The sequence below is a fragment of the Crotalus tigris genome, unplaced genomic scaffold, assembly GCF_016545835.1.
Source record: "Crotalus tigris isolate CLP2741 ecotype Arizona unplaced genomic scaffold, ASM1654583v1 scf7180000019116.999743, whole genome shotgun sequence".
Classification (NCBI taxonomy): domain Eukaryota; kingdom Metazoa; phylum Chordata; class Lepidosauria; order Squamata; family Viperidae; genus Crotalus; species Crotalus tigris.
This window is the reverse complement of record NW_024097382.1, coordinates 313982-338179: the sequence shown is the minus strand read 5'-3', so window position 1 is coordinate 338179 and position 24198 is coordinate 313982. Positions and strand designations below refer to the sequence as shown.

Here is a 24198-nt window from a genome sequence, read left to right as displayed (position 1 = left end):
AAATCCCGGTTTTCTCCCGCCCTTTAGCGGCTTCTTTCGCCGTCTTGGTAGAAGGGAAGCGTTTAAGGAAGGAGATGCGCGGAAGTTTCTTTGGCTTTCAGTCTGACCTTCTTAGCTCGAAACAGGATTCTGGGTTGCCTTGCAAAACCATTCCGTATCAGGGTGAGAAAATATTCGCGGAGGCCGCCCTGTTCCAAGGCCAGGCGCACGTATGGGGTGGGAATCGTAAACATGGTGTGGACCGTTTGATGCAGCTGTGTGGCTAATTCAGTTGAAGGGAGCTCTAGATTTGGTCTTTGGGGTGGGCTGGGTGGATGATGAAAGCTCTGTAGATTTTGGGGTGACAGTTCTGCTTAAGACTCATATCGTGAATTACGAAAAGGTGGCTCTAAATTGGAATGCAGTGCAGTAGTCTCCTGTTTATGAAAGTATGCTAAATATTGTAGGAGGCTGGCTTTTCATCTGGATTATATATTAAATAGAATTCACGTGTTTGGAACAGTTCATACAAATTATGACTCCCCAAAACTCAAAAGAAATGAGATTTCATTCCCAATTATAGTTAATTATTGCCCTCTGATTGATCCTGTTCCCAGGAATAGGAATATTAGTACCCCAGAGACTCCTGTGGTTAAATATTAAATTAGCATTTTAGGTCAGATGACAGTACAATACAGCTGTACCTCCCCACTGCAGACTTGATGCAAAAGTGAAATAAGGTGTACTTGTTGAAATTCTTTACTTAACACAATTGCTAAAATTCAGTTGGCAGAATCCTCAAAGTTTGTTGTGTGTCTTTCCACATGATCCATAGAAATGAAGCTGGAACAGCATGCTATCTTCAGATTAATCACTAGATGAATAAAGCACAGATTGGAGAGAGAGAGAGATCATTTGTAGTTTCAACATCACTTCAGTCCTCAGACATTTGAAATTTTCTTTTGTTCATTGTTATGGACAACAGTGGGATGCGCTCACAGTTGCCTTCACAAACAATAATTGGAAAGTTGCAGTGGAACAAGTGACTCCAACATTGCTTACAGTAAGCCTATTATATCATTTAATCAAGGTACCAGATCAGATGAAAATTATTTTCTTATTTATGTAGGCATAAGGAATAGTATCTCAAGGTAGAGAGAGAGTGACCTGCAATGGAGAAATTTTGTTCTGTGTGTTATGTTCTAGAGCTGTCTATTCAGTTAGCTTAACATTTAGTTTATGACAGACTCAAAGTTACTGCTTGTCCTCAAAGTTACAACTGCTGCATTTCCACACATTTCCCCCCCCTCTGGTTATCCTATTTCAAATGCTACAGATCATCTTTATGATTTGTTGCAGCATGTCATGGTCATGTGTCTATGATTTGCAACATTTTTTGCTGTTTTCCAGAATAAAACAGTAAAAAAATGCCCATTGGATATGCTGGATTTGCTTAACAATCATGTTTGATTAACAAACATAATGATCCATTTTAGAACAAATGTCAAAAGTGTCATAAAATTGGGTCAGGTCATGTGGTGACTCACAATGGTTGTGACAACTTATCATCCAATTGTGGTCTTTAAGAGAAGACTACCTGTAGAAAAATTAATCTTCAAAAATTCAGTCCACCAACAGGGTTGGAAATTTATTTTCTTTATACTCTTTAAAAATAGATTATTCTGATAGGATTAGCATAGTCTTTAGCTGCATTGCTGTTTGGTTTTGTGCTCAGCATAGGATTTTCCAATAAAAATGATACCATGTCTTGAACATATATCTTTACATTCTTGGTAATAAGTATTGGCAAAAATAACCAAAAAGTATATTGCTGTAGCTTGTCATTCATATAAGTGCCAAATTGACCTAGTAATGAGATTTTCTGTCAATAAAATAAAGGGAAAAATATTAGAAACACTATAATTTTTTAACAATGAGCTGTCTTTTGTTTATTACTATTTTAATTGGAATTAATCCAGTATGTTTAATGGAATTCATTGCCAGATAAATGTGCAAATGAGTCTGGAATCCCATGCCTACTTATTTAGAAAAAAAGTTCATTTAAATAATTGCATTAAATTCTTCCATTAAATACCTTTGTAATTTGACTTACTGGAGTGGATCCCAAATGTTGAGTTTATAGAAAGTATCTCATATGCTAAATTTCAAATATGAAAGAGTCTTACCTTATGCCCATAATAAGGACCAAAAAAAATCATTGTTAAGATGCAGTTATTAAATAAGACAGTGGTTTCCCCCTTGACTTTGCTTGTTGGAAACCAGCTGTGAAGGTTGCAAATAGTAATCATGTGACTGAGGGACACTGTTATTCTCATAAATGTGCAACAGTTGCCAAGCACCTGAAATCATTATCACATGATTGCAGTGATGATGCAACAGTCAGAAGTTAAGGATTGGTGGTAAGTTACATTTTTCAGTGCCATTGTAACTTTGAGCGATCACTAAACAAATGGTCTTAAATTAAGATCTATCTCTATATTTAGACTCTCAATTTGATTATTCATAGAAATATTTTAAAGACAAATGGCAAAGGAATGAAATGATAGCACTTGACAGTTGCGTTCATTGTTCTTTTCCCATCTGCTTGAAAAATATGTAAAGTCTTGATATTCTTAATTAAATTTTGCGTTCAGCTGTTCAACTATTTAGGTGAATTGTTGCACTGAAAAATTTAAATTCTTCTGCAAGTGCTTTTTAAAAAGGTGAATGTTTATCAAGAGGAGCAGAGAAATGCCAGAGAATTGCCCTGTACTTTTCTTTGTTGCATAGCGAAAGGATTCTTTGGACCTTGCACAAGCATGTAGTTGCAATACATTTAAAGAGAGAAAATGTTTTTTGTAATAGTAGTATTTGCTTTATGCTACTTGTGATTCTTCAGATTCAGAACCCTTAAACCAGTTTATAATATACATGTACACATATAACAAGTAGAATATTTATAATTAAAAACAATACTTTTAAGTTCTTAAGTCACCTAGAGCACCAGGGACTGGTTCCGTGGAGAGCAGTTTTCTGCGGACTGGAGGGGGCATGGTTTCATGTACTACCTGCATCCTGCGGATGGGGCTTTGCTTGTTTGCGCAGCCCAGTTTCTGGTATGCTGCAGCCTGGTGCCAGTCCACAGACTGGGGTTGGGGACCCCTGACCTAGAGCAAGACATTCAATAACTACTTGATTTGCTCAGTACAGGCCAGAATATATTTATTTGGCAGATAACTGAATTCAGGAGGAGCCCTTGTTATGTGCTATGTTTCTGAGCACAAGTGGAGTGCTCAGAAAATATTGAGTAATTTAAGGTCCCATTCAAAAAGAAAAATGTTCTTAATATAGTTCTGTTAAATACAGAGGGCCAGCTTTTTAAGCCAGCCATCAATGAATGCCAGCAAACATTTTCTTATCCTTGAAGTAAATAGTAGATGAATTCAGAAATGCATAGGATAGGAAAACCTGTTAAAATACATTTTAGAGAAAGGAAGTTACCCATTGACTTGCTTTTATAAAAAGTAAAATGAGAGACAGACAGGGAGACATTATATAAAAACCCTTCCCCTTATCTATCTCTTGTCACTTGCCCTATAGTCCAAAAGCTCATTAGATGATGCAATTTCCAACAGTATTTTTATCTATCAACCAGGTAAATAAAAATTAACAGTAGATCCAAGTGATTGGCCAAATGTTTTTGGGGAAATACTTCTTTATGAACATATTATTGATAAAGACAGGATGTGACATTTAGTTTTATAAAAAGAAAATGGATGAAATTAGAGTTAACACATTCAAATTGTCCTTCATCTTGGTCATAGTTCATCTCTGCCAAGAGTTTATGTGGTCTGCTTATGTCATTCTTAGCAGCACTTTGGGAGTGTTTTTTTATTATAGTTCTCCTGGGTTTGGGAGCAGTCTGGTTTAAGAATGCTGAGAGTGTAATTTTCTCTTCTTTTTTAAATACCATTGTATTAGTTCCTTGTCTTCATATTAAAGTTAAAGAAACAGAGAGAGAAATGCAAAAAATCTGTGAATTAAAGAAATTCTACATCTGTTAACAGGGGTCTTTCACTTAGAAAAGTACACAGAGTAGGATTGGGAATTTGTAGCCCCATTATTCTGGAACAGAAGATCACAGCCTCGATATGTAATGCTGGAAATTATAGGTCAATAACTCCTGTTAAAGGACAGGGTTCCCACCTTCTGGGGAATTCTCAAGATTATGGATATTTGTGTATCTCCTGCCAATTTATCAAGGGGATTTCATCTGGTGCTTCATAATTGACACAATATGCTAACCATTCTGCAGTTCTGTTCTGCAGTTAACAAAGTATGTGTTTCACTACAGAATGAAAAATGTCCAGCTGTTGCTCTTCTGCCTGAAAATTATATTTGGTAAAGATATTATTTTATTTATTACAACTATTTGTATGCTGCCTTCTTATATAATTTACAATAGATATAAATTAAAACATCTATGAAAACTGGTCTACTTTGGAACAGCCTCAGTTGTTTGGTAGATTCCTGTAGAAATGGTTTGTTTTTACCAGCCTCATAAAAGATGAAAGGTTGGGAACTGACCTCACCCCCAAAGTGAGGAACAACATGTCACTGAGAATGCACCCAACGTACCCCCTACAGCATACGTCACATAGAGTAGCTGAAGAGATTGTATCATGCCTGAGAAAGGAGAAGGAATATCAGTAACTAGCCAACAGGGACATCCTGTTACAGGCTTGCAAATATTCTGGAAAAAAAGGATACACAATTTTCAATGCGGTCCTGCCTTAAAAACTTATTAATAATGGAGGATTAGAGAGTTCCAATCTCAGTTACCCCTACATTTTGGCAGTAAAACTCATTAGAGCAGTGGTTCTCAACCTTTTTAATGCCGTGACCCCCCAACCGGTTGTAAGTCAAAGACTACCCAACCAGTTGTAAGTCGAGGACTACTCAACTGGTGCAGCACCGTTTGCAGAATGGGACTTTTGGCAGGCTCAGCAGGGCAGAGACAGCCTGGACAATTCCTATTGGCTTTTGAAAGTCAATAGAATTAGACTCTATTCAAAAGAGTCTATTCTGTTGGCTTTCAAAAGCCAATAGAATAAAAGGGAGTAGCACAGCTAAGGAAAAGGGGGAAAAAATGGCGGACTGCATTGTTTGGCGACCCCCGTGAAATGGTCGTTCGACCCCAAATGGGGTCCCGATCCAGAGGTTGAGAACCACTGCATTAGAGCATGTATGAATCTTCTTTCCATGATTGTTCTCTGGAATTCAGCTGGACAGATGTACCTTGAGATGTTTCTTAGGTTGCATACCACATAGTGCAACTACTACAAAATATAGGTTTTTTTGCCTATTCTTAATGAAACCATTAAAGTGAACTCTGTTATAAAATGTAGAATCACATACCTCAATGGGCTGTCATTGTGGATTAAAACAGCTTATTTTGCTTTGTTTTTCTAACTGCAGGAACTTGAGGTTAGACACATTTTCATGTCTAATTATTGGAGGCTTATTCTCTGTAAGGAAGCTGGAAATTGCAACTGTTTTTCAGCCAACAGCCAACCTAATGAAGAAAAAGATGATACAGAACACCGCATTGTGGTATCAGACATTCTGCAGCTTGTGCAAGATAAGCAGAAGGTACCTGCAACACAGTCAGGTATGATGCACTGCTGATTATTCCATCTTGGAAACATAATAGTTAAAGTGGCATTTTATTTTATTATAAAACTGTCTAAGCTTTCAAGACAGTAAATCTTGCTGATCGGCATTATTTGTTTTCTTTTGGAATAAAGCTAAAATAATTCATGAATGTAACACTTAACACATAATACTCCAAGAGTTGGATGGTTTCTATGCTTATAGTTTTCAATATCAAAGACTTGATGCAGACTGTGAAAGACTCTGGCTAATAGAGGAGCTGGCTGTGCTTGTTCATTTTTTACTCTTATTTATTGGTTACCTCATAACAAGAGCCCTTTATTTTGGAAAATAAATGGTAGTATAATTCCTATCTTCATCAATTTGAGGAGTTGTTAGACAATAATGGAGTAGATTTGTTTTTTTTGTTGTTCACTGCAGTGGGACACAAGCCAGGTGTTCAGAATAAAAGCAATTCATATTAAAAACTGTCAATATAAAGGCTGTTTTGAATATTTCTCAGTCTTTTGAGACCATCTCATTCACTATGAAAAGTTTGATGGTTAGCTATTGCAGGGATGGGTGGTTTGCAGGCCTGCACCCCAACATCTGAAAATCGTGGCATTGAAATTTGGCAGCAGAAAAACTGATTCAGGATTCTATCTTTGTCTCTCTCTCTCTCTCTCTCTCTCTCTCTCTCTCTCTCTCTCTCTCTCTCTCTCTCTCGGAACCAGGCTAGGGAATAATGTGCTGTTATAGGAATATTATTAATGTGTGGATATATTAGTCCCTAACTAATTGCAGTCTTTTTACTGGAATAACATGTACACTGACCAGAGTCCTTTTTATTTATGCACCTGTTTATGCACTTTCTGCACCTCATCATTGAAATCATCAATGAGAATATTGAAATCTGATGGATGCTGTAGTATTTCATTTGATATCTTTGTTCAGTTTAAGAACTTTTGATGGATGATGAGTTTAGTTTTTAAGTCAGCTATATATCCATTTAATTGTCTTGCCATGCAGCCAAACTAATTAGCATGTCATGGGGTATTTACCAAGGGCTTTGCTGAAATTAAGCATAGTCTATTTTATCTCCATAACCTCTCAAAGAAGCTACCCGATCAAAAAAAAGGTGATTGGTCTTTGCAAGATTGGTTACTGATAAATGTTCTGATAATTACCGTATTCTTTTCAGGTTGTTTGTAAATAAATTTATGATCTAGTCTAAAATATGCCTGGGTAGCAATCACAGACTGGATAGTTTATAGCAGTGGTTCTCAACCTTTTTAATGCTGTGACCCCCAACCGGTCGTAAGTCAAGGACTACTTAACTGGTCGTAAGTCGAGGACTACTCAACTGGTGCAGCACCGTTTGCAGAATGGGACTTTTGGCGGGCTCAGCAGGGCAGAGACAGCCTGGACAATTCCTATTGGCTTTTGAAAGCCAATAGAATTAGACTCTATTCAAGAGAGTCTATTCTATTGGCTTTCAAAAGCCAATAGAATAAAAGGGAGTAGCACAGCTAAGGAAAAGGGGGAAAAAATGGCGGACTGCGTTGTTTGGCGACCCCCGTGAAATGGTCGTTTGACCCCAAATGGGGTCCCGACCCACAGGTTGAGAACCACTGGTTTATAGTTTTCTGGAATGAATGTGTTTCCTTTTTGATAGGAACAGAATAGGAACAGAATTTGCTTTCTCTTTTTCTTATGCTTAACATCCTTTGCTAATCTCAGCTCATTCTGACAATTTGCTTTTCTGACAACAGATGTACAATTATGGACTACCTGTCTGAACTGTTCCTTTCTGACCTGATCCTCTTCCATTTCCTGCACATGTCTTTGTTCTTGTTTTTACATCTTTGTTAAGTTATTGGAATATTTTGCAGTTGTACTTTTAATATCTACTCCATTAGGAACTCCCACCATTCTTAGTTCCTTTTCCTATCACCCTTTCCTGCTATAGAACTCTACTTACCGTTGCTTAACATAACCAGTTTATTAAAATCTACCTTTGAACTAGTTTTGAAGATACATATTTTGACTATGCTCTGATCTTAAATATCAGGAACTCTCTCATTACATGATTGTTTTCACACAATGTTTTGCTATTTCCACTTATTAAATTAAATCTTCCCTATTGTTTAGTGTTAAATCAAGGATAAACATTTTGTTGTTGTCTCCAGCAGGACAATTCAGTAAGTTTCTGGAAAGACAATGTTTGGTTGAGCTAGTTATGTTTTTTGAAATCTCCATTGATTATGATGACAAAAAAACTACTCTTCTATGGCCCTCCAGAACATCATGAATGTAGCTTCTTATTTCCATGACTGGCCAGTCATGTTAGGAATTTGATCATGGATAATAGATATTTGGGCAAAAACAAAACCCAAACACTTTCATCAGGAATCCTTTCCTAATGATATACAGGTAGTCCTCGACTCACAACAGTTCGTTTAGTGATCGTTCAAAGTTACAATGGCTCTTAGAAAAGTGACTTATGACCGTTTTCACACTTATAACCATTGCAGTATCCCTGTGGTCACAGGGACAAAATTCAGATGCTTGGCAACGGTTCCTATTTATGATGGTTGCAGTGTCCCAGGGTCATGTGACCTTCTGACAAGCAAAATCAATGGGGAAGCCAGATTCATTTAACAACCAGGTTATAACTTAACAACTGCACTGATTCACTCAACAACTGTGGCAAGAAAAGTTGTAAAATGGGCAAAATTCATTTAAATGTTTTGGTTAGCAGTAGAAAGGTTGGGCTCAATTGTGATCATAAGTCGAGGATTACCTGTAATTTATGTGAGCCAGAAACGGAAACTATCAAATAAATAAGGGTATCCTAAACTCCTGATAACTTGATGAAGTAAAATTAATTGTTTCTTCTAATTATGTCTAATTTCTTTTTAGCATACGTGTTTGCTCTTGAAATTATCAGGTAGATTAATTTTTGCAGCTGATCAAACTTGTCCTATTGTTTCTGGAAAAAACAGCAACAGATATTTTACATAAAATAATACATTGGTCCCTAATTCTATAGATCTGAATCTTTCTTATTTTAAGCAGAACTAGTAATTTCAATAGAACTTTATTAGACTTTTTAGGTACCAAAATCTACACTAACAAAAATAGCATCTTGGTTAAGCAGTCTTGTGATGGATTGTGGTGGCTCAGTGGTTAAAGACTTTCCAGGTGACAGCCTGAGTTTGAGACCCAAGGGCTGCATTACAGGGTAAGTTTCCATTACTTGCCCCAACTTCTGCCCACCTATCAGTTTGAAGGCATGCAAATGTGAGTAGATAAAGAGGTACCACTTCAGTGGGAAGGTAACAGCGCTCCATGTGTTTTGGCGTATAGTCATGCTGGCCACATGACCTCTGAAACGTCTTTGGACTATGCTGGCTCCCTTGGCTAAGAAACAGAAATGAGCATTGCCCCCTAGAGTCAGACATGTTGGGACAGGGGAAACCTTTACCTTTATGTAGTCTTGTACAAGAATACATTACTAAGGCATAAGGTAGTCCTTTGACTTATAACCATTTTTTTAGTGACAGTTTGAAGTTATAACGGCACTGAAAAAAGAGACTTATGACCATTTTCCATATTTATGACATTGCAGCCTCCCCATTGTCACACGATCAAAAGTCAGGCGCTTGGCAACTGGGATGTATTTATGACCTCTGCGTTGTCCTGGGGTCATGTGCCCACCCTTTGTAATCTTCCCAACCAGCTTCTAACAAACAAAGTCAATGAGGAAAGCCAGATTTGTTAAGCTGCATAATTCAGTTAACAACTGTAGTGATTTGCCTAACCACTGTGGCAAAAAAGTTGTAAAATGGGGCAAAACTCACTTGACAACTGCCTTGCTTCACAACAGAAATTTGGGCTCAATTGTGGTTGTAGATTGATGACTACTTTTATTCATAAATTGATCGAGGAAGCTAAAATAACCTAAGCTATCTTTTTCAGGGACAAAGCAAAATGACTAGTTCTAAAACAAACTTGCTAGCTATAATTAAATTAAACATCCTTTCCACATTCAAGAATGCCTGGTGGTTAAAATGAACATACAGTAAATTGACACTAGCTACTTGAAAGATAACTTTAAAAAAACCCCATGACATTCTGGATATAAAATTCATCAATGAACTTACATAATTAACTATTTGCTTGAAGTTACAGGATAATTGGATATAGTAATTGCACTTGGCCAGCAGACTCTATCCCCATATACAAAAGCAAATAAATTAAATGAAGCAACTCTGATCATGAATGAGCTAACACATTATACTAAGCCCTAGTTTTAGGAAGGGGGTTAAGTTCATGACATGTTTTCTTTGTGTGCCATAATTTCTGCCTTAGTGCTATGTTTGAAGCATACCAGCCTTTCATGTGCAACAAAGCATAGTTTATATACGTTATTATACACAATGCTACCAGTATATAAACTCAGCCATTTAACTTTAGAATTCTTCCACAACCATATTAATTTCCATACTAAAGTACCTATTGCCTGTACTGCCCTTGTTCTATAGGGAATTTCCACACACAAAATATGAGATTAAATTTGTATCCCTGCTGATTATTGATTTATTAATATAAACAGTGTACCTTCATAAAATTGCAAACATAAGATTTTATTTTTGATTGGAAATTTAAACACTGTTATATTCTAATTGCATATAATCTCAATAATGGGTAGGGAGAGTGTACCACGACATACATATAACTTAGTTAAAAAGGCAGATCACATTTTCACACAGTGGTTAGTGTTTTTAGGCTATGCAAATCTTGAGGCTATGTTTATATACGAGAGTGAATACACAGAATTGAAGATGATCAGCCAAATACAATAAAATATATCAAACTGACTAGGTGCATTTTAACATATGTCCCGTAATTAATTTGGAGCACTATGAAACAAAAATGGTTACATTGTCTTTTATGTAAGAAACTATAGATCAGTGCAGTAGTCTGCTTTAATAACATGATATCAAGTACACTTTGGTGTATAAACCCCCCCCAAAAAAAATCATCAATATTTCTGTTTTAAAAATCACAAAGAGAAGAGGAAGTTGGAGATCATTTAATACACCATCAGTATTTGCATCTGTGATATAAAATGTCAGGAGATGGCAACCCATTTTTTAGATGGCAGATGGCAACCCATTTTTTAGTCTTTGCTTAACTGTTTTCATGAAAGATAATCATATCTTGTCTGCTGATAGGAATCTTATTCTTAGGATGTTTCCCTTTAGGTAACGTCTAACTTCTTCGAGTTTTACCCATTTGGCTCTTGTCCTGTTCTGTAGAACATTCTACAGTATCTTCCTTTGCTAATCTTTCTGGTCAATACTAATGTGAAATTTGGAATGTAGAAAGTCTACAAGTGGCAAAATCAACTTAGTCATCAGGACATTATTACCTTTGACTCTTGATGATGTTGTGCACCAAAGGCTTGTAATCTTGCCGGGGGAGGGGGTTTTTTTGACTCACAGATTTGGCTCACTGCCTAAATATTTTACTGTATTCTTTCTTCAGTAATTTCTGTCCATCTCAGGCATGTCCAACTTGTGACGTCATGCGACAGTGTGCAACGTCTTGCGACTTTTTCCCCATTGCCAGCAATGGGGTGTGTGCGGTTTGGCATGACACATCCGGCCCATGGGCTGGCAGTTTGACATGCCTACTTGGACAACTAGGGAGAACCTGTGAGGGTATCCACTAACCAAAAGTTATAGTGTGAGGGGCCCAACAACAAATGTTTTCTATAACAGTTCCCCTCTTTGCAACAACTGTTCCCTGAAGTGTGATACTTGATTATTAGGATGGAATAATGAGGGTTTAAAGATCTGTTTATGGGAATGTGGTAGATATGAGATGAAGAGATGATTTGTATTTTAAGAGATGGTGATAAGTTGTTGAAGGAGGCAATGGCTTAGTGATTAAAGACACTCAGCTTGTCAGCTGGAACACATGCCTTTGTTATAAGTACAGTGTGGTCTGTGTAAGAAGGAAGGAAGTAAAAAAAATGATAATTAGAATAATATAATTGCTAAGACAGTGAGTTGTCAATCTGAAGTCAGGGTTGAAATCTCATAATAAATTACTCTTTCACTTTTGTAGTGCATTTTTAAATGCAAGCATAACAATGATCTCCTATCTTATAGTAATGTTTGTAACTATTACAGCTGGCAGCACCTAAACGTCTATGATTAAATATAACATTTCAGTGCTTTTTTGTATGTTCAGTGCTTTTTTTGTTAAAAAAAAAAGGTGCTGGAACTCACACACATCCTACAACCCACCTTGCCTACCCTACAAGGTTTACCTTTGTAGTTGAAAAAAAAACTCTTCAATTTTTAGTGTATCTAAAAGACTAGGATTTTGTTCAAGATAAGTTAATACTATTAATGTTACCATGCACTGTGTGGCTTTAAATTACAAGAAAGCACTTTATTAATCTTTGGGACATTTACCACTGGCATACCCATTTAGTTTAATGAGTGGAAATGTCAGCTTTCTATGTGGAATGAAATTGGCCCAATAAAACAAAACTTGGTTGCTTGTAAAAGATTGAATTATTTTTAAGAAGTTGTCAAACAAGGTGGAAAAATTTACATTTGGAGTTTAATATGGATATTGACTTGAAATAAATTAAAGTTGAAACTTTTAATCTACCTTTAAGTTAAACCCAATTTAGTAATTGATTAAACGTCATACTGTAGGTCTACCTTTACATCTGATCAATACATAATTAATATATATTATTATTAATAATAACACCTCCAAATCACAAGCCATTTGCTTTATTCTTATTTTTCTCCTCTGCAGTTTGAATATAAAGTATAAAAGACTAAAAAGAGATTTTTGTAGACATCCCAGCCTTTGAACTACCCAAGGAACTGAAAGAGCAAAGTTTCACTGTCGGGCAAGTTTCCACGCCAGCCGCCTTTCTTTTCTCTCGCTTTGCCTCTTTTTAACCTCATACCCCACCTTCTGTAAGGGAAGGCAAAAAGCTCACTCACCCTCTCGTGAAAGATGGCCTCCATGTTTATGTGTCTCCCACCACCACCATTGGCTTCCACAATACATGGTCTGACCCAGCCAATCAAGCCACGCTCTGGCTATGGTGTTCCGGCGCCTCATGACTCCTCCTAGAGGAGACAGACAGCACCGGAGGGAGCCCCGCTTGCACCGTATTTTCAAAAGCAAATGAGGATAGGAAGGGCAACAATAGGAAAAGAACGCAACTATGGACAATCTGTCAAAAAAAGTTGCCGGAACTCTGTTCCGATGCGTTCTATGACAAAAAAAGCCCTGCATTTTTTTAACAGCCATATCTAGTTGATTGTACTTACAACAAAGGCATTTGTTTAAACACTTCTGATTCTGCACCTTATTTGGTGCACCTTATTTGGTGCATAAAGTGAAGATTGTGGATTTTTGACATGTTTCCATAGTTTTAGGTTTTGCATTGCATTGTTAACATTTTGTTTGTATAGTAGTAAAATAGTCTGAGATATTTGAAATTATATTAAGTTTACTGTATTTAGCAACAATAACCAGTAGATGCTGCTGTTGAATCAATATTGTAGGATTGATGACTGCAAGGAAAGGAGAGGAGAGGAGAGGAGGGAGAGGAGAGGAGAGGAGAGGAGAGGAGAGAGGAAAGAAGGGGAGGAGAAAGGAGACTTCCATATACAATGTAAGAGTGACTGTCTAACCCAGTGTTTCTCAACCTTGGTAACTTTCAGTTGTCTGGATTTCAACTCCCAGAATTCCCAGCTAGCCATGTTAGACTCTGGCTGTGGAATTCTGGGAGCTGAAGTCCATACAACTTAAAAGTTGCCAAGATTGAGAAACACTGATTGTAAAGCTTCAATCTGCTATTTCTTCCCTTTTTAAATTAATTAATTTAATACTGTATATATTCTATGTGGAACTTTTAATAGCAATGCCTAAAATAAAAATAATTGAACATTAGTAAAATGTGTTTGTTTAAATCTGTTCCAAGTGAGCTTGGATTTTGCAGGAGAAATGTTCTTCCCTGTTGCAAGACATGTGATCGTTTCAGTTTCCAAGGTAACCAGTCCACTGTGAAGAGTCTGCACTAAACTGAATCTGTCACACTGTTTTTGATTATGTCACTGTGAATTGGAGATTTTAAAAAAATGTTTCTGAACTTCTTTTATTTTAATCAAACAGAGACAGTGTTAAATATGAAATGCTTTAGTACAGCAGAATTGGAATACCAGAAAAGGTACATGAAAGGGTAGTAGGATTCCTGGTCCAAGTGTTTGAATGACAGTACAGAACTCCACAGGCCCCCCAAAATAGTGATATTCATTTTGCATTTTAGAAAAAATACAGGATTTAAGATACTGGATCTGCAATGATGCAAATTTGCTTCTTCAAATAACTTTCATATTGTCATTCATTCCATATTAGATAACTCTGTTTGCCTTCACAATATATATATATATATATATATATTTGGTGTGTTCAATTTTGTGTAGATCATGTATTTCATTATTTCATCCTACTTGCTTAAAAATAACACCCTGTAGGATTTATCTCCATTTTACCTAGATGGGATTAAAGCTGGATAAATGAAAAATTGCCTTCATAGCTAAAGAAGAATATCCAAGTATTCATAAAGAAGTGATAGCAAGTAGTGAGAAAGCATCAATCTAGGAAAAAAATGTAACAGAAAGCCCCATCCTAAGGAAAGGATATCTGTGCAAGCAGAGCAAGCTCTTTAAAATGGAATTTCTGGAGTAAAACTAGTAACAGAACAGGGGAAAAAAGAAGTTTGGAATGATTCATCTCTGAGTATATCATAATGAGAACACTGAAAGCATATATACACCATGAAAAGAAACATAGTTATATGGAAAACATAGTTTCTTAGTGTAGCTCTACAAGAATAATTACATTCTGTATCATTGAAGGTCATGACTTTTTAGAGAGTTTTTAAACAACCCTAGAGACAAATCATTACCTCAGAGCAGGGCTTTTCAACTTTTTCACCCATTGTACCACTTTTAGGATATGGCAACATCCGAGTACCACCAGTCGCCTAGCAAGGTGTCAAAAACCTGATGACTCCCCCAAAAGAAAAAAAGTGATAAAGTACAGGTAGTCCTCAACTTACAACAGTTTGCTTAGTGACTGTTTGAAGTTACAATGGCACTGAAAAAAGTGCCCTCTAAGCCACAGCCGAGCAATACACCTGCCTACCCACCGGCGCACTTCCTCCTATCCGAGGTTTTCATTGTTGTGAGCATTTCTGATGAGGATTGGCAGCGGGGGTGGGGTGGGGGGTGTTTGCTTTTATTCCCCCCGTCTGCTGGGTGGTTGCAGCAGGTTTTGGTCACTTTGCATGACCCTGGGACACTGTAACCATCATAAATATGAATCAGTTGCCAAGCATCTGAATGTAAATTACAAGATCCTGGAATGCTGCAACATTCCAGCTGATCGGTGCTTCTTCTGAGCTCAGCTGGAGCCTGGCGCTGATCCTGGTGCTTCCATTGAGCCCTGACAGCCCCGAAGAAGCGCTGATCCTGGCGCTTCCGCTGAGCCCTGACAGCCCTGCAGTTCCAGTCATCTCTTGCTCAGGCTTGTGCAGTGCTGCCACTAGTTCAGCTCATTCCCCTCCCCCACTACCACTTTTCTAGGATGGGTGCGTACCACCTGCCATGTGCCAATGTACTACAGGTGGTACTTGTACCACTGATTGAAAAGCCCTGCCTTATAGATCCTTTAGTAATCAACAATAAAAAAGAGAGCGAACAGATGAGAAGAAAGAAGGAATAGTGGACAAATAAATCAATGAGCAGTTATACACTATTGAGTTTGTTTACAACTAGTGAAGATAATTTTAGTGAGATTGTGGCAACCTGTCAGTTGGGAGCTGGGCAATTTTGCCTCTTGCATTGTGCGTGTAATTGGGAAATCAATTCTGTGTTGCAAAAAATGTAAAGTGAGAGTAAGCAGCCTGTCCTCTTCCATATGTTTTGATCTATAACCTTCATAAGCCCTACGTATCATGACTAATTGTCGGAGATGTACAAGTTGGCCAGAACATCTGAAAAACTATAGATTGCCTGTAACTGGTTGAAAGATTTTTGTTTGCAACATAACATCCCAAGGAACACCTTTCAGAAACATATTGGCTTCTAAGTTTTTTTGAAGGCAGGGTAGTAGACAATTGAGATAATCTGTTTCAGTCAGAGAGAAAAATATAGTCATTCTATTGTCTCTTTTAACATTATGAAAGTTTACAAAGAAATCAAGAAACCAAGTTCATTAGAAAGGTAGGTCTAGCAGGCAGTATATAATGTATATAAATCTAGGTATTTGAATGGTAGATTTATATATTCTTAAAATGGTCCCCCCCCCGGTCACATAGAAATTTTATATAGAATTATTTCTAACATCAAAATCCCCATATAGATGAGAAATGTACAATATTTGCTTTGCTTTCTACCTTCCACAGCCCTTTTTCTTAAGCATCTTCTAATAAAAGAGATGGTAGGTTAACAGATAATCAGTGTTGGAAAGAGCTAGAGGCTAGTGCACAGGTCGGCAACCTGCAGCTCCGGAGCCGCATGCGGCTCTTTGAGCTTTCCCCTGTGGCTCCCAGCCTCCTCTGCCTTTGCACAGAGAGACAGAGACAGAGAGAGGCAATTGCGCGTCCCTGCTTCTCTCTCTCTCTCTCTCTCTCTCTCTCTCTCTCTGTGTGTGTTTGTGTGCGTATGTGTAAAAGAGAGTGCACTCACAGTGTTCTCCGAGGAGCTGAAAAGCTTATGGGCGGAGCTCCTCCCTTTGCTGCGTCTCTGCAGGAAGCAGGAAGCAGGAAGGGCAGGAGAGAGCTAGCTAGCCCAGCTAGGCTGACTCAGGAATTCTGGGAGTTGGTCCATGAGTCATAAAAGAGACTAGGTTTCCTACCCCTGAGCTTGCTGGACAACAGCTTGAAGCTTGCCAGGTGAGCAGCAGATAGGAGGGGGGGAGAAAGAGAGGGAGAGAAAGAGAGAGAGGGAGGGAGAGAGAGAGAGAAGAAAGAGAGAGAGAGAGAAAGAAAGAGAGCGGGGAAGAGGAGTGGCAGACCAAGGGCAGATAGGGAGGGAGAGAGAGAGAGAGCCTTTTGACATCTAAACTGAAGATAACACTGCATATATCCTTTTTTTACGTGTGTGTGTGTGTGTGTATGTGTGTGTGTGTACACATACACATACATATACATATATATATATATACACACACACACACAAACACACACACAAACACACACCTATAATAAAGGTAAAAAAGGATATATGCAGTGTTATCTTCATTTTAGATATCAAAAGGGTTTTGCGGCTTCCAGTGTTTTGTTTTTGGTGGGAAATGGGTCCAAGTGGCTCTTTAAGTGTTTTGGGTTGCCTACCCCTGGGCTAGTGCCTCTCTGTGGGTACACACACCATCACCCCAGTGCTAGGCCTTCAGCTGGGTTTTATAAAACCTTTTCACTTTAGGCCTCTGCCGCCGGGTACAAAAAAAAGGGTTCAATTAATCAATCAATTTCAACTTCTTGTGGGAAAAAAAAGATCTTGCAAAGTTGGAATTGATTGATTGAATTTTTTAGTCTCACCCAATCTGACGTTACCACTGCAGCCACGCCCACCCAATGGGCCATGCCCACACAGTTGGCCACACCCGCCCGGCACCCAACTATACATAAGTGAGTTTTGGGTTGCAGTTTGGGCACTCGGTTTCTAAAAGGTTTGCCATCACTGGGCTAGTGTGTATGTAGTTTCTATTTCATTGGAAAATATTTACCCTTCCCCCCCCCCAAGAATATATATTTAAAAAGTCAGTTAAATTCTCATGGGTATGAAGCAGGATTTCTCTCCTTATTATAGTTAAAGATGTTTGAAAGTAGCACGTGAGACTGATCTGTTTTTCACTGTACAACTTTATTTCCAGCATTATGGAATCTTCCTTGCTTCCTATCCTTTAATTCAATTTCAGGGGAGGACCTTGTGAAGGAAATTCACCCATGGTATCAGATGTTCTTGCTGACTTAAACTGATTACATCCTGGCTAGGGAGAAGCTAGATATCTTGTTAATATGACTTGTTGACATTTGATGTATTTCTGCATTTTATGTCTTGCTATTATGTTTTGTTTTTGGAATGTTCATCCAATGATACATCAGTGACTATTATTGTCATTATTTTAGCTACAAACCCATGTGCAAGCAGAAACATCAGCAAAGAACCTTAGTTGCTTTTGATAGGCTTATGCAATGGTAGGCAGACTGCCAAAAATGAAGCAGAACAAAACAAGCTCTGATACCTAAGTGTGGTATCAGAAATGTTATGAATGAGAGCACATATATGATGATGTTGGTGAGGAAGTAGATGGAATGAGCACAATAATTTTTGTATTCAGTTTCTATATAAGTAAGTGAAATTTCACTATCATGTAAATATAAATAAAACTGCAGTCTTTTACTATTTCTTTAGCAAGTTGCTTGCATTATCTTCAGGTATCCATACAAGAATTTTTAATGTATGATATGAGAGATCAAATATGTTTTTTTTAATTTGGAACATAATTCATGCTCCTGTGGCAGCCATCCTGATTAGGTTCATCTATCAATAGCTGTTTGTAATGATGGGCATAACTGATTCTTAGTTGCTTTATGTGGAAATAAGATTTATTATCTTGGATTTTCTATTCATAATGCTTATAACTCTCAAAGAAGTTACATAACTGACTTCTGAATAACATATCCTTGGGTTATAACTTAATTTAACAGTATAAGGCTGAACTGAAGCAATCTAGCCAGTTCATTTTCCCCTTACTTTTTCAAAATTTATAATATTTAATTTTCATCCGCTTTGAAGGAAACTGTTTCAGAAAAAGTCCTATATGTGAAGTGATTTCCCAGATTTGATGGGAAGAAGAAAGGGTACTAATCTCCAGAGATTTATGACCAGAAAACCTCTGCCAGCTTTAGAAGTGGATATGCTACATTTCAATATACACCCAATGAACTTTCCCATTGAGATCAAGTGAAATGGTAGCATTCAAGATCATCTCAATCAAACCATGCTATCTTTTGGGATATGCAATGCACCTTTTTTTATTGTGGCACTTGCCCTCTGGAAAAATATAACCCCAGAAATTCATATGGCTCCCACCCCACAACTGTTCCAGAAATCAACAATATGGATCTTGCTTCCAGGCCTTGGTATGTTCAGTTGTTTTAATCTTCCAAGTGCCTTTTAGAAAAGTGTGGTTTTCTTTTTCTTTGTATATTTTGTAAGCCACCAGAATTTTTTTAGGAATCAGGTAGGTTCCAAATTGAATAAAAGAAATATCCTAGCTTAAATCAGCAAAAGGGTGAAGAGGCTCCTTGACTTTAAGAATCATTGTAAATTCATCTGACATCTTTCTAAACCCAGTAATTGTTTCTGCACTTAGCATTGAATTAAAATTATTGGACAGAGAGATTATGGCCACTACTTTATTCAATTCCTTGATTTCACCAGTTGGGTAGAATCATCAGTCAAATGAATGTAGTTAGATTTCTGTTGAAAAAGAACAACTCAAAAGAATTACTGGATGTTAATCTAAGAAGTTGCCTTATCCATACTTTATTTACTCCAATATTGTAAGTGCTGACTGCAACCTGTTTCTCAGAGATTCAGATAGGAATTTTTATAATATCGTCTTGAAATTCCAGGAATTGAAATTATGACTTTATCTATGCAAAGCCTAATTATGCTCTATCTCTACATTGTTTCATGGTCCCTTTTTAAAAAGCAAAATACTTGCATTAATTAATGTGCTAGTAAATTATGTAAATTTCAGGTAACCAAAATTAAAATGATACAAATCTGCTTTGATGTCAGACAAGAGATTGAAACAGAGTTAAGAGTTGTGTTTTTACCTTACTTTGAGAATGAAGATTCTCTGTGGGTGTTCTGTTATATTTCCTCTTATAAGGGAACAACAGTCAGCAACAAGCTCTATCTGATGCTCTAATGCAGATACCCTGAGAAATGCTTGCTCTAATCTTCCAGAGGGAAAGAACTGGTTAAAGAAAGCATCACATTAATTCTGACATCTTTTCAGCTAGAGAGGGGGAACACGTCACAGGGAAAGAGCGAACATGTTAAAGTGATATTAATGTGATTACATGATAAGCCTCTGGTTCTGAAGAGCATCCTTCTGCCGGTGCATTGCAGAAGAAGAGTACTTCCCCTCCATTTGAGCTGGATTGGAGGATCTGTGTAGAGAGTTAATTGAAATGCAGCACTAAAGCAGGGCTGTAGGTTCCCCATTGTTGTATCCTGAAATGTGGGTTCTCTTGGTTAATGCTTGACAATGAAATGCTGGCAGAAAACCCAAGACACGGCTTCAGAAGAATTCATATGGAGATTGTATTCTGTTTCCTTTAACATCGGTAGGAAGACCTGCTTGCCTTAAATTATTTGTGCATTTGGCACATGGGATTTATCTCTGTGTCTGATAATATCGTTTATTTGACTCAAAGTGTCATTGGAATAATTACTCAATCCTGTTTAGATGTGCTGATGAGAAAGATGATTATTTGTTAATTGGGAATAAGATTTTAGCATGCCTTTTTACAGCTATTGTAACAATAAATTATAGTTGTCAGCAATACAGGTATTTGAAAGATATTATTCATGGATTGTTCTTGTTCAAGGAAATCAGTTCCACTCAGATGCATAATTTTCTTCTAGGGTTGTCTTCTAAAATTAAAACTTGAAAATGCTTGCTTTGATGCAAAGGGTTAAAAGCTAATAGTAGGTTGCATCTTTACTGGTTTTTTACAGGAAAAGGAATGTTTGAATCTGTTTAAAATTGCATTATTTACATTTAATGTCTCTATCTAAAATATGTATGTGTGTTTTTAATCTTAAAAAGTGAAATGTTTAAATAAAAACATTTCAGTTCCTTATTTGTGTGTGATGGTTTGTTCTGTAGAATCCTATAGAAACACAGAAGAACTTTCTGAACATGATTTATGAATCATTGTAGACTAGAAATCTGATATGAGTGATGAACCTGTTTTAAGGATGTATCTTAAATTTTACAGATAATTTTAGTTGTTCCAAAGCATTTTTTCCTATAGGTGTACTTTCATACAGTACAAATAAGCAACTGGATGATAGAATTTTTTTTTATTCTACAGTCTATGCTATTGAGAGATCTGACTTTGCTAACTGATTTTTCTAACCTTCTGTAAGAGGGCAGCACAAGGATGTATATTAAAATGCATGTACCTTAAAATATATGCAGTATTAATTTAATTTAATTTAATGTGTTTGATGGCAGCCGAGGAAAAAGTATAACAGTAACAAGGTTATGCACGCTATAGATATTCTTGATCTAATGTCTTATCTCCTGTTGTGTGTGTGAGGAATACCAGTGTTATAATTTGTTGTAGAAATCTGATGATACTCCCATACCCCTCAATCATGACTCACTATATGTATATTAAAAGCCCTGTTATTTGCCATTCTTTATTACATATTTTTTCTGCCAAATTCTGATGGTCCTTTATATTTTTTGTTCAATAGAACAGTATTTTTTTAAATGGGTGGTGTTCATGTACAATACAAGTGGTTCATAATTTGTATTTAGTTACACCTGGGTATTTGGGATCTGTTAGCTTCTCCTAGTTCTGCTAATTCAATGGAAGAACAATATTAAAATCTTTAATAAAATAATTAAACATTTTTGAATAGCTGTGATGGAAGATGGAAGAAAATTTACAAGACCTAGAATTTCCAATACCTCCTCTTAAAGTAAGATACCGGTTACTTGTATTTCTTCTCTTGCTAATCAGCTTATCAATTTCTATTTAGAAACATTGGAAATATTTGATGGAGTTCCCTAGATGTGTAAGAATTCACTGTACCTGGAAACACAGATTTTGCTCTGTCTGTTGGAAGCACTAAATTCTCAAATTGATTCAATAAGATTTTGTAATAAATGTACTATGGTCATTAATCATAAACATTTTGTGAAATGTTATTTTTTTTTTATATCTCCCTCCCATTACTTCAGTGAGAAGTTAGGTGACAAAGGTAATTCATATGAGTTTTAGTAGTAAGCCCAGAGCTTTTTTTCTCATAGAACGCCCAGAACGGAGTTCCGGCACCTTTTTGGGATGGAACCTTGTAGGGTAGGCAAGGCGGGTTGTATGACGTGCGTGAGTTCCAGCACAGTTTTTTTTTTTTTTAACAAAAAAAGCACTGAGTAAGTAAGCCATTCTGTTTCAAGAATGAAAATATTCTGTTTCAAACCAAAGGGCACAGTCAAAGTCAACAGTGGTTGATTTTTATTTATGGCATTTGGCTCTGCTGCTCTTTTCTGTTCTTGCTCACCAGTGAGGGATTGAAAAGTTTAGCTCCTTATTCTGCACCCCACCTTCCATCCTCATAATTTCGTTGCTGAATTGGCTTTCACAATAAGGAAGAAAAAGAAGTGCTTCTATGATAATGGCAAAACCAACTTTCTCTTCCTAAGTAGTGAGGGGGGAGGGAGAAATAGCAAATGGTGCTAAAACACTTAGGAGGAAAATCTAAGAGATGAGAATTCCTGCATGTAAGATCCTATAGTTCCAGTAGAAATACCGTAAAGCTGTCTTTATAGCATTCCCTTTGGAGCAGCAATTGAAATGGGATTGGCTCAGCTGCCTGAGCCCTGCCAATTATGGGGTCTGCAAGTATCCTGGAGACAAAGGTATACTGTGCTAATCCCAAATTAGCTTAGTCAGAACATGTGGAATGGGTATTAAGAAAAGCTGCTGCCTGAAAGCTTCTACAAACTAATATAGTACAGGTTATATATGCTGAAGAATATTTTATCCAATTTCAATGGGATATGTTTATGTTCCCAAAATGTAATTGTTATAAAGTACTGTAGTAACTAGTAATTTTGCAAAAGTGAGGTCAATTTATCAGGAAAAAGTTGGGCTATGTATGTGCAATTGACCTTAAATTCCAGGTGGTTGTATTTGGAATTAAGTCTGCTTATTGGACTTGAAACAGGATGGCCATACACAGATCCTTATTAAACTTTAAAACCCATTGGGTGTCCTCAGACCAATGACATTCTCTCTAGGAATGGCATATTTTTTATACTATGCCAATGCTGGATTAAGTCTAGGAAGCCCAAATTGGTTGATTTGCTAAATGATTTATAGAACTGTTCATTTCATAGCAGTGACTCTGGGTGGCATACAAAGATAACAACTATCACAATAATCCCTGAAACAAAACCATATCACCAACACCAACTGAGCTTGCCTAACTTCATGTCCCCAAAGACTGGACAAACTGCCTTGCAAAAGGCTAAACAGACTGTTCAAAACTTTGCTCAGCTCTAGATATTTATTGGCTGACTTAATCTTTGGCTTAATCTACCTCACTACTGTAGTTGTGAGAAGAAAATTGGAGGACGGTGTAGATTGCCTTGAACCCCTTGGCAAAAGATAAGAAATAAAAAAAATCCTGTCTTGATTTGAACAGTTGGGGGAATTTTTAAAATAGAATTAATATTTAAAAAGTGGAAATATATTCATTATCCCTTTGATTTATGTTGGTTTTTGTTTTTAGACTTTGTTACTCTGAAAAAGATAAAGATGAAAACACTAAGAAATTTACTCAGTGGAAAGTCAATTATTTGTTTACATTGCAAGATTTCACTGTTAATAGGCTGAAAAAAAGTCTCTCATTTCATAATAATGTATTCCACTTCACGGTGCAATATTTCCAAATAAATAATAGTATAGCATCAAAAGAATTGCAGAAATAATATTGAGAGAATTGAATTTGAAAACTTATCACTCATAATGACAAACACCAGTTAGGTATAAGTTATATGCTACTAGTGAAATATGACTCAGAATCTCAAAATCTTAAAGATTTTATGTTTAGCTAGATGCAAAACTTGAATATAGTAATAGCATCAGTGGGCATTTAAATGGAAAAAAATATTAATATTATGAATATTATATTTATGGAATATTATTTTCACTTTGAGTTAGACAATTGACAAAAAGTATGGCAGAACTGGAAATTTATGACAACAGAAGAAAAATTCTAATCCCTACTTACATTAGTATGGTTACAATAAAGGAAAACTCTTCAATCAAGGAAAAGTTTCCATAGATATTGTTTTATGTCTAGGCAAAAGACCATGGGAAAAACTTGATGAATGTAGAAATACTTCTAGGATATATACAAATAGTGTATTTGGGATGTTTTAGACCAGAGGTATCAAACTGCTGGCCTGCGGACTGGCTGTATCATGTGGAGGATGTGCCCATTCCAGCTCCAGCAATGTGAAAAAAGTCATGATACGTCAAGACACATCACATGACACAGCGAGTTTGACACCCATGCTTTAGACCTTCTTGGATTTGGCGTCCCAAGTCTTGCTTCTTTCACAGCTCTTATTTGAAGTCTCTTTATCTGCATTCAGTAGAAACTAGTGAGAATTTTACTTCCTCATCATATAGTA

General features: G+C 36.8%; 1 protein-coding gene across 5 annotated transcripts in view; it reads left to right on the top strand.

Annotated features, from left to right (window-relative positions):
* Positions 1-24198, top strand: part of MCF2L (MCF.2 cell line derived transforming sequence like) — a 114207-nt gene that overhangs the window by 360 nt on the left and 89649 nt on the right. For 3 of the 5 annotated variants that reach the window (XR_005558678.1, XM_039359720.1, XM_039359725.1), the window contains exon 2: positions 5458-5650. Coding sequence is in view for 4 of the 5 variants with exons in the window: in XM_039359720.1 (XP_039215654.1) it covers positions 5482-5650 (169 nt within the window). In the remaining variant the exon portion in view is untranslated. Of the gene's footprint in view, positions 1-64; positions 163-5457; positions 5651-19895; positions 20108-24198 lie in introns of those variants that run through there. The other 2 variants (XM_039359721.1, XM_039359724.1) reach the window with 2 other exon arrangements.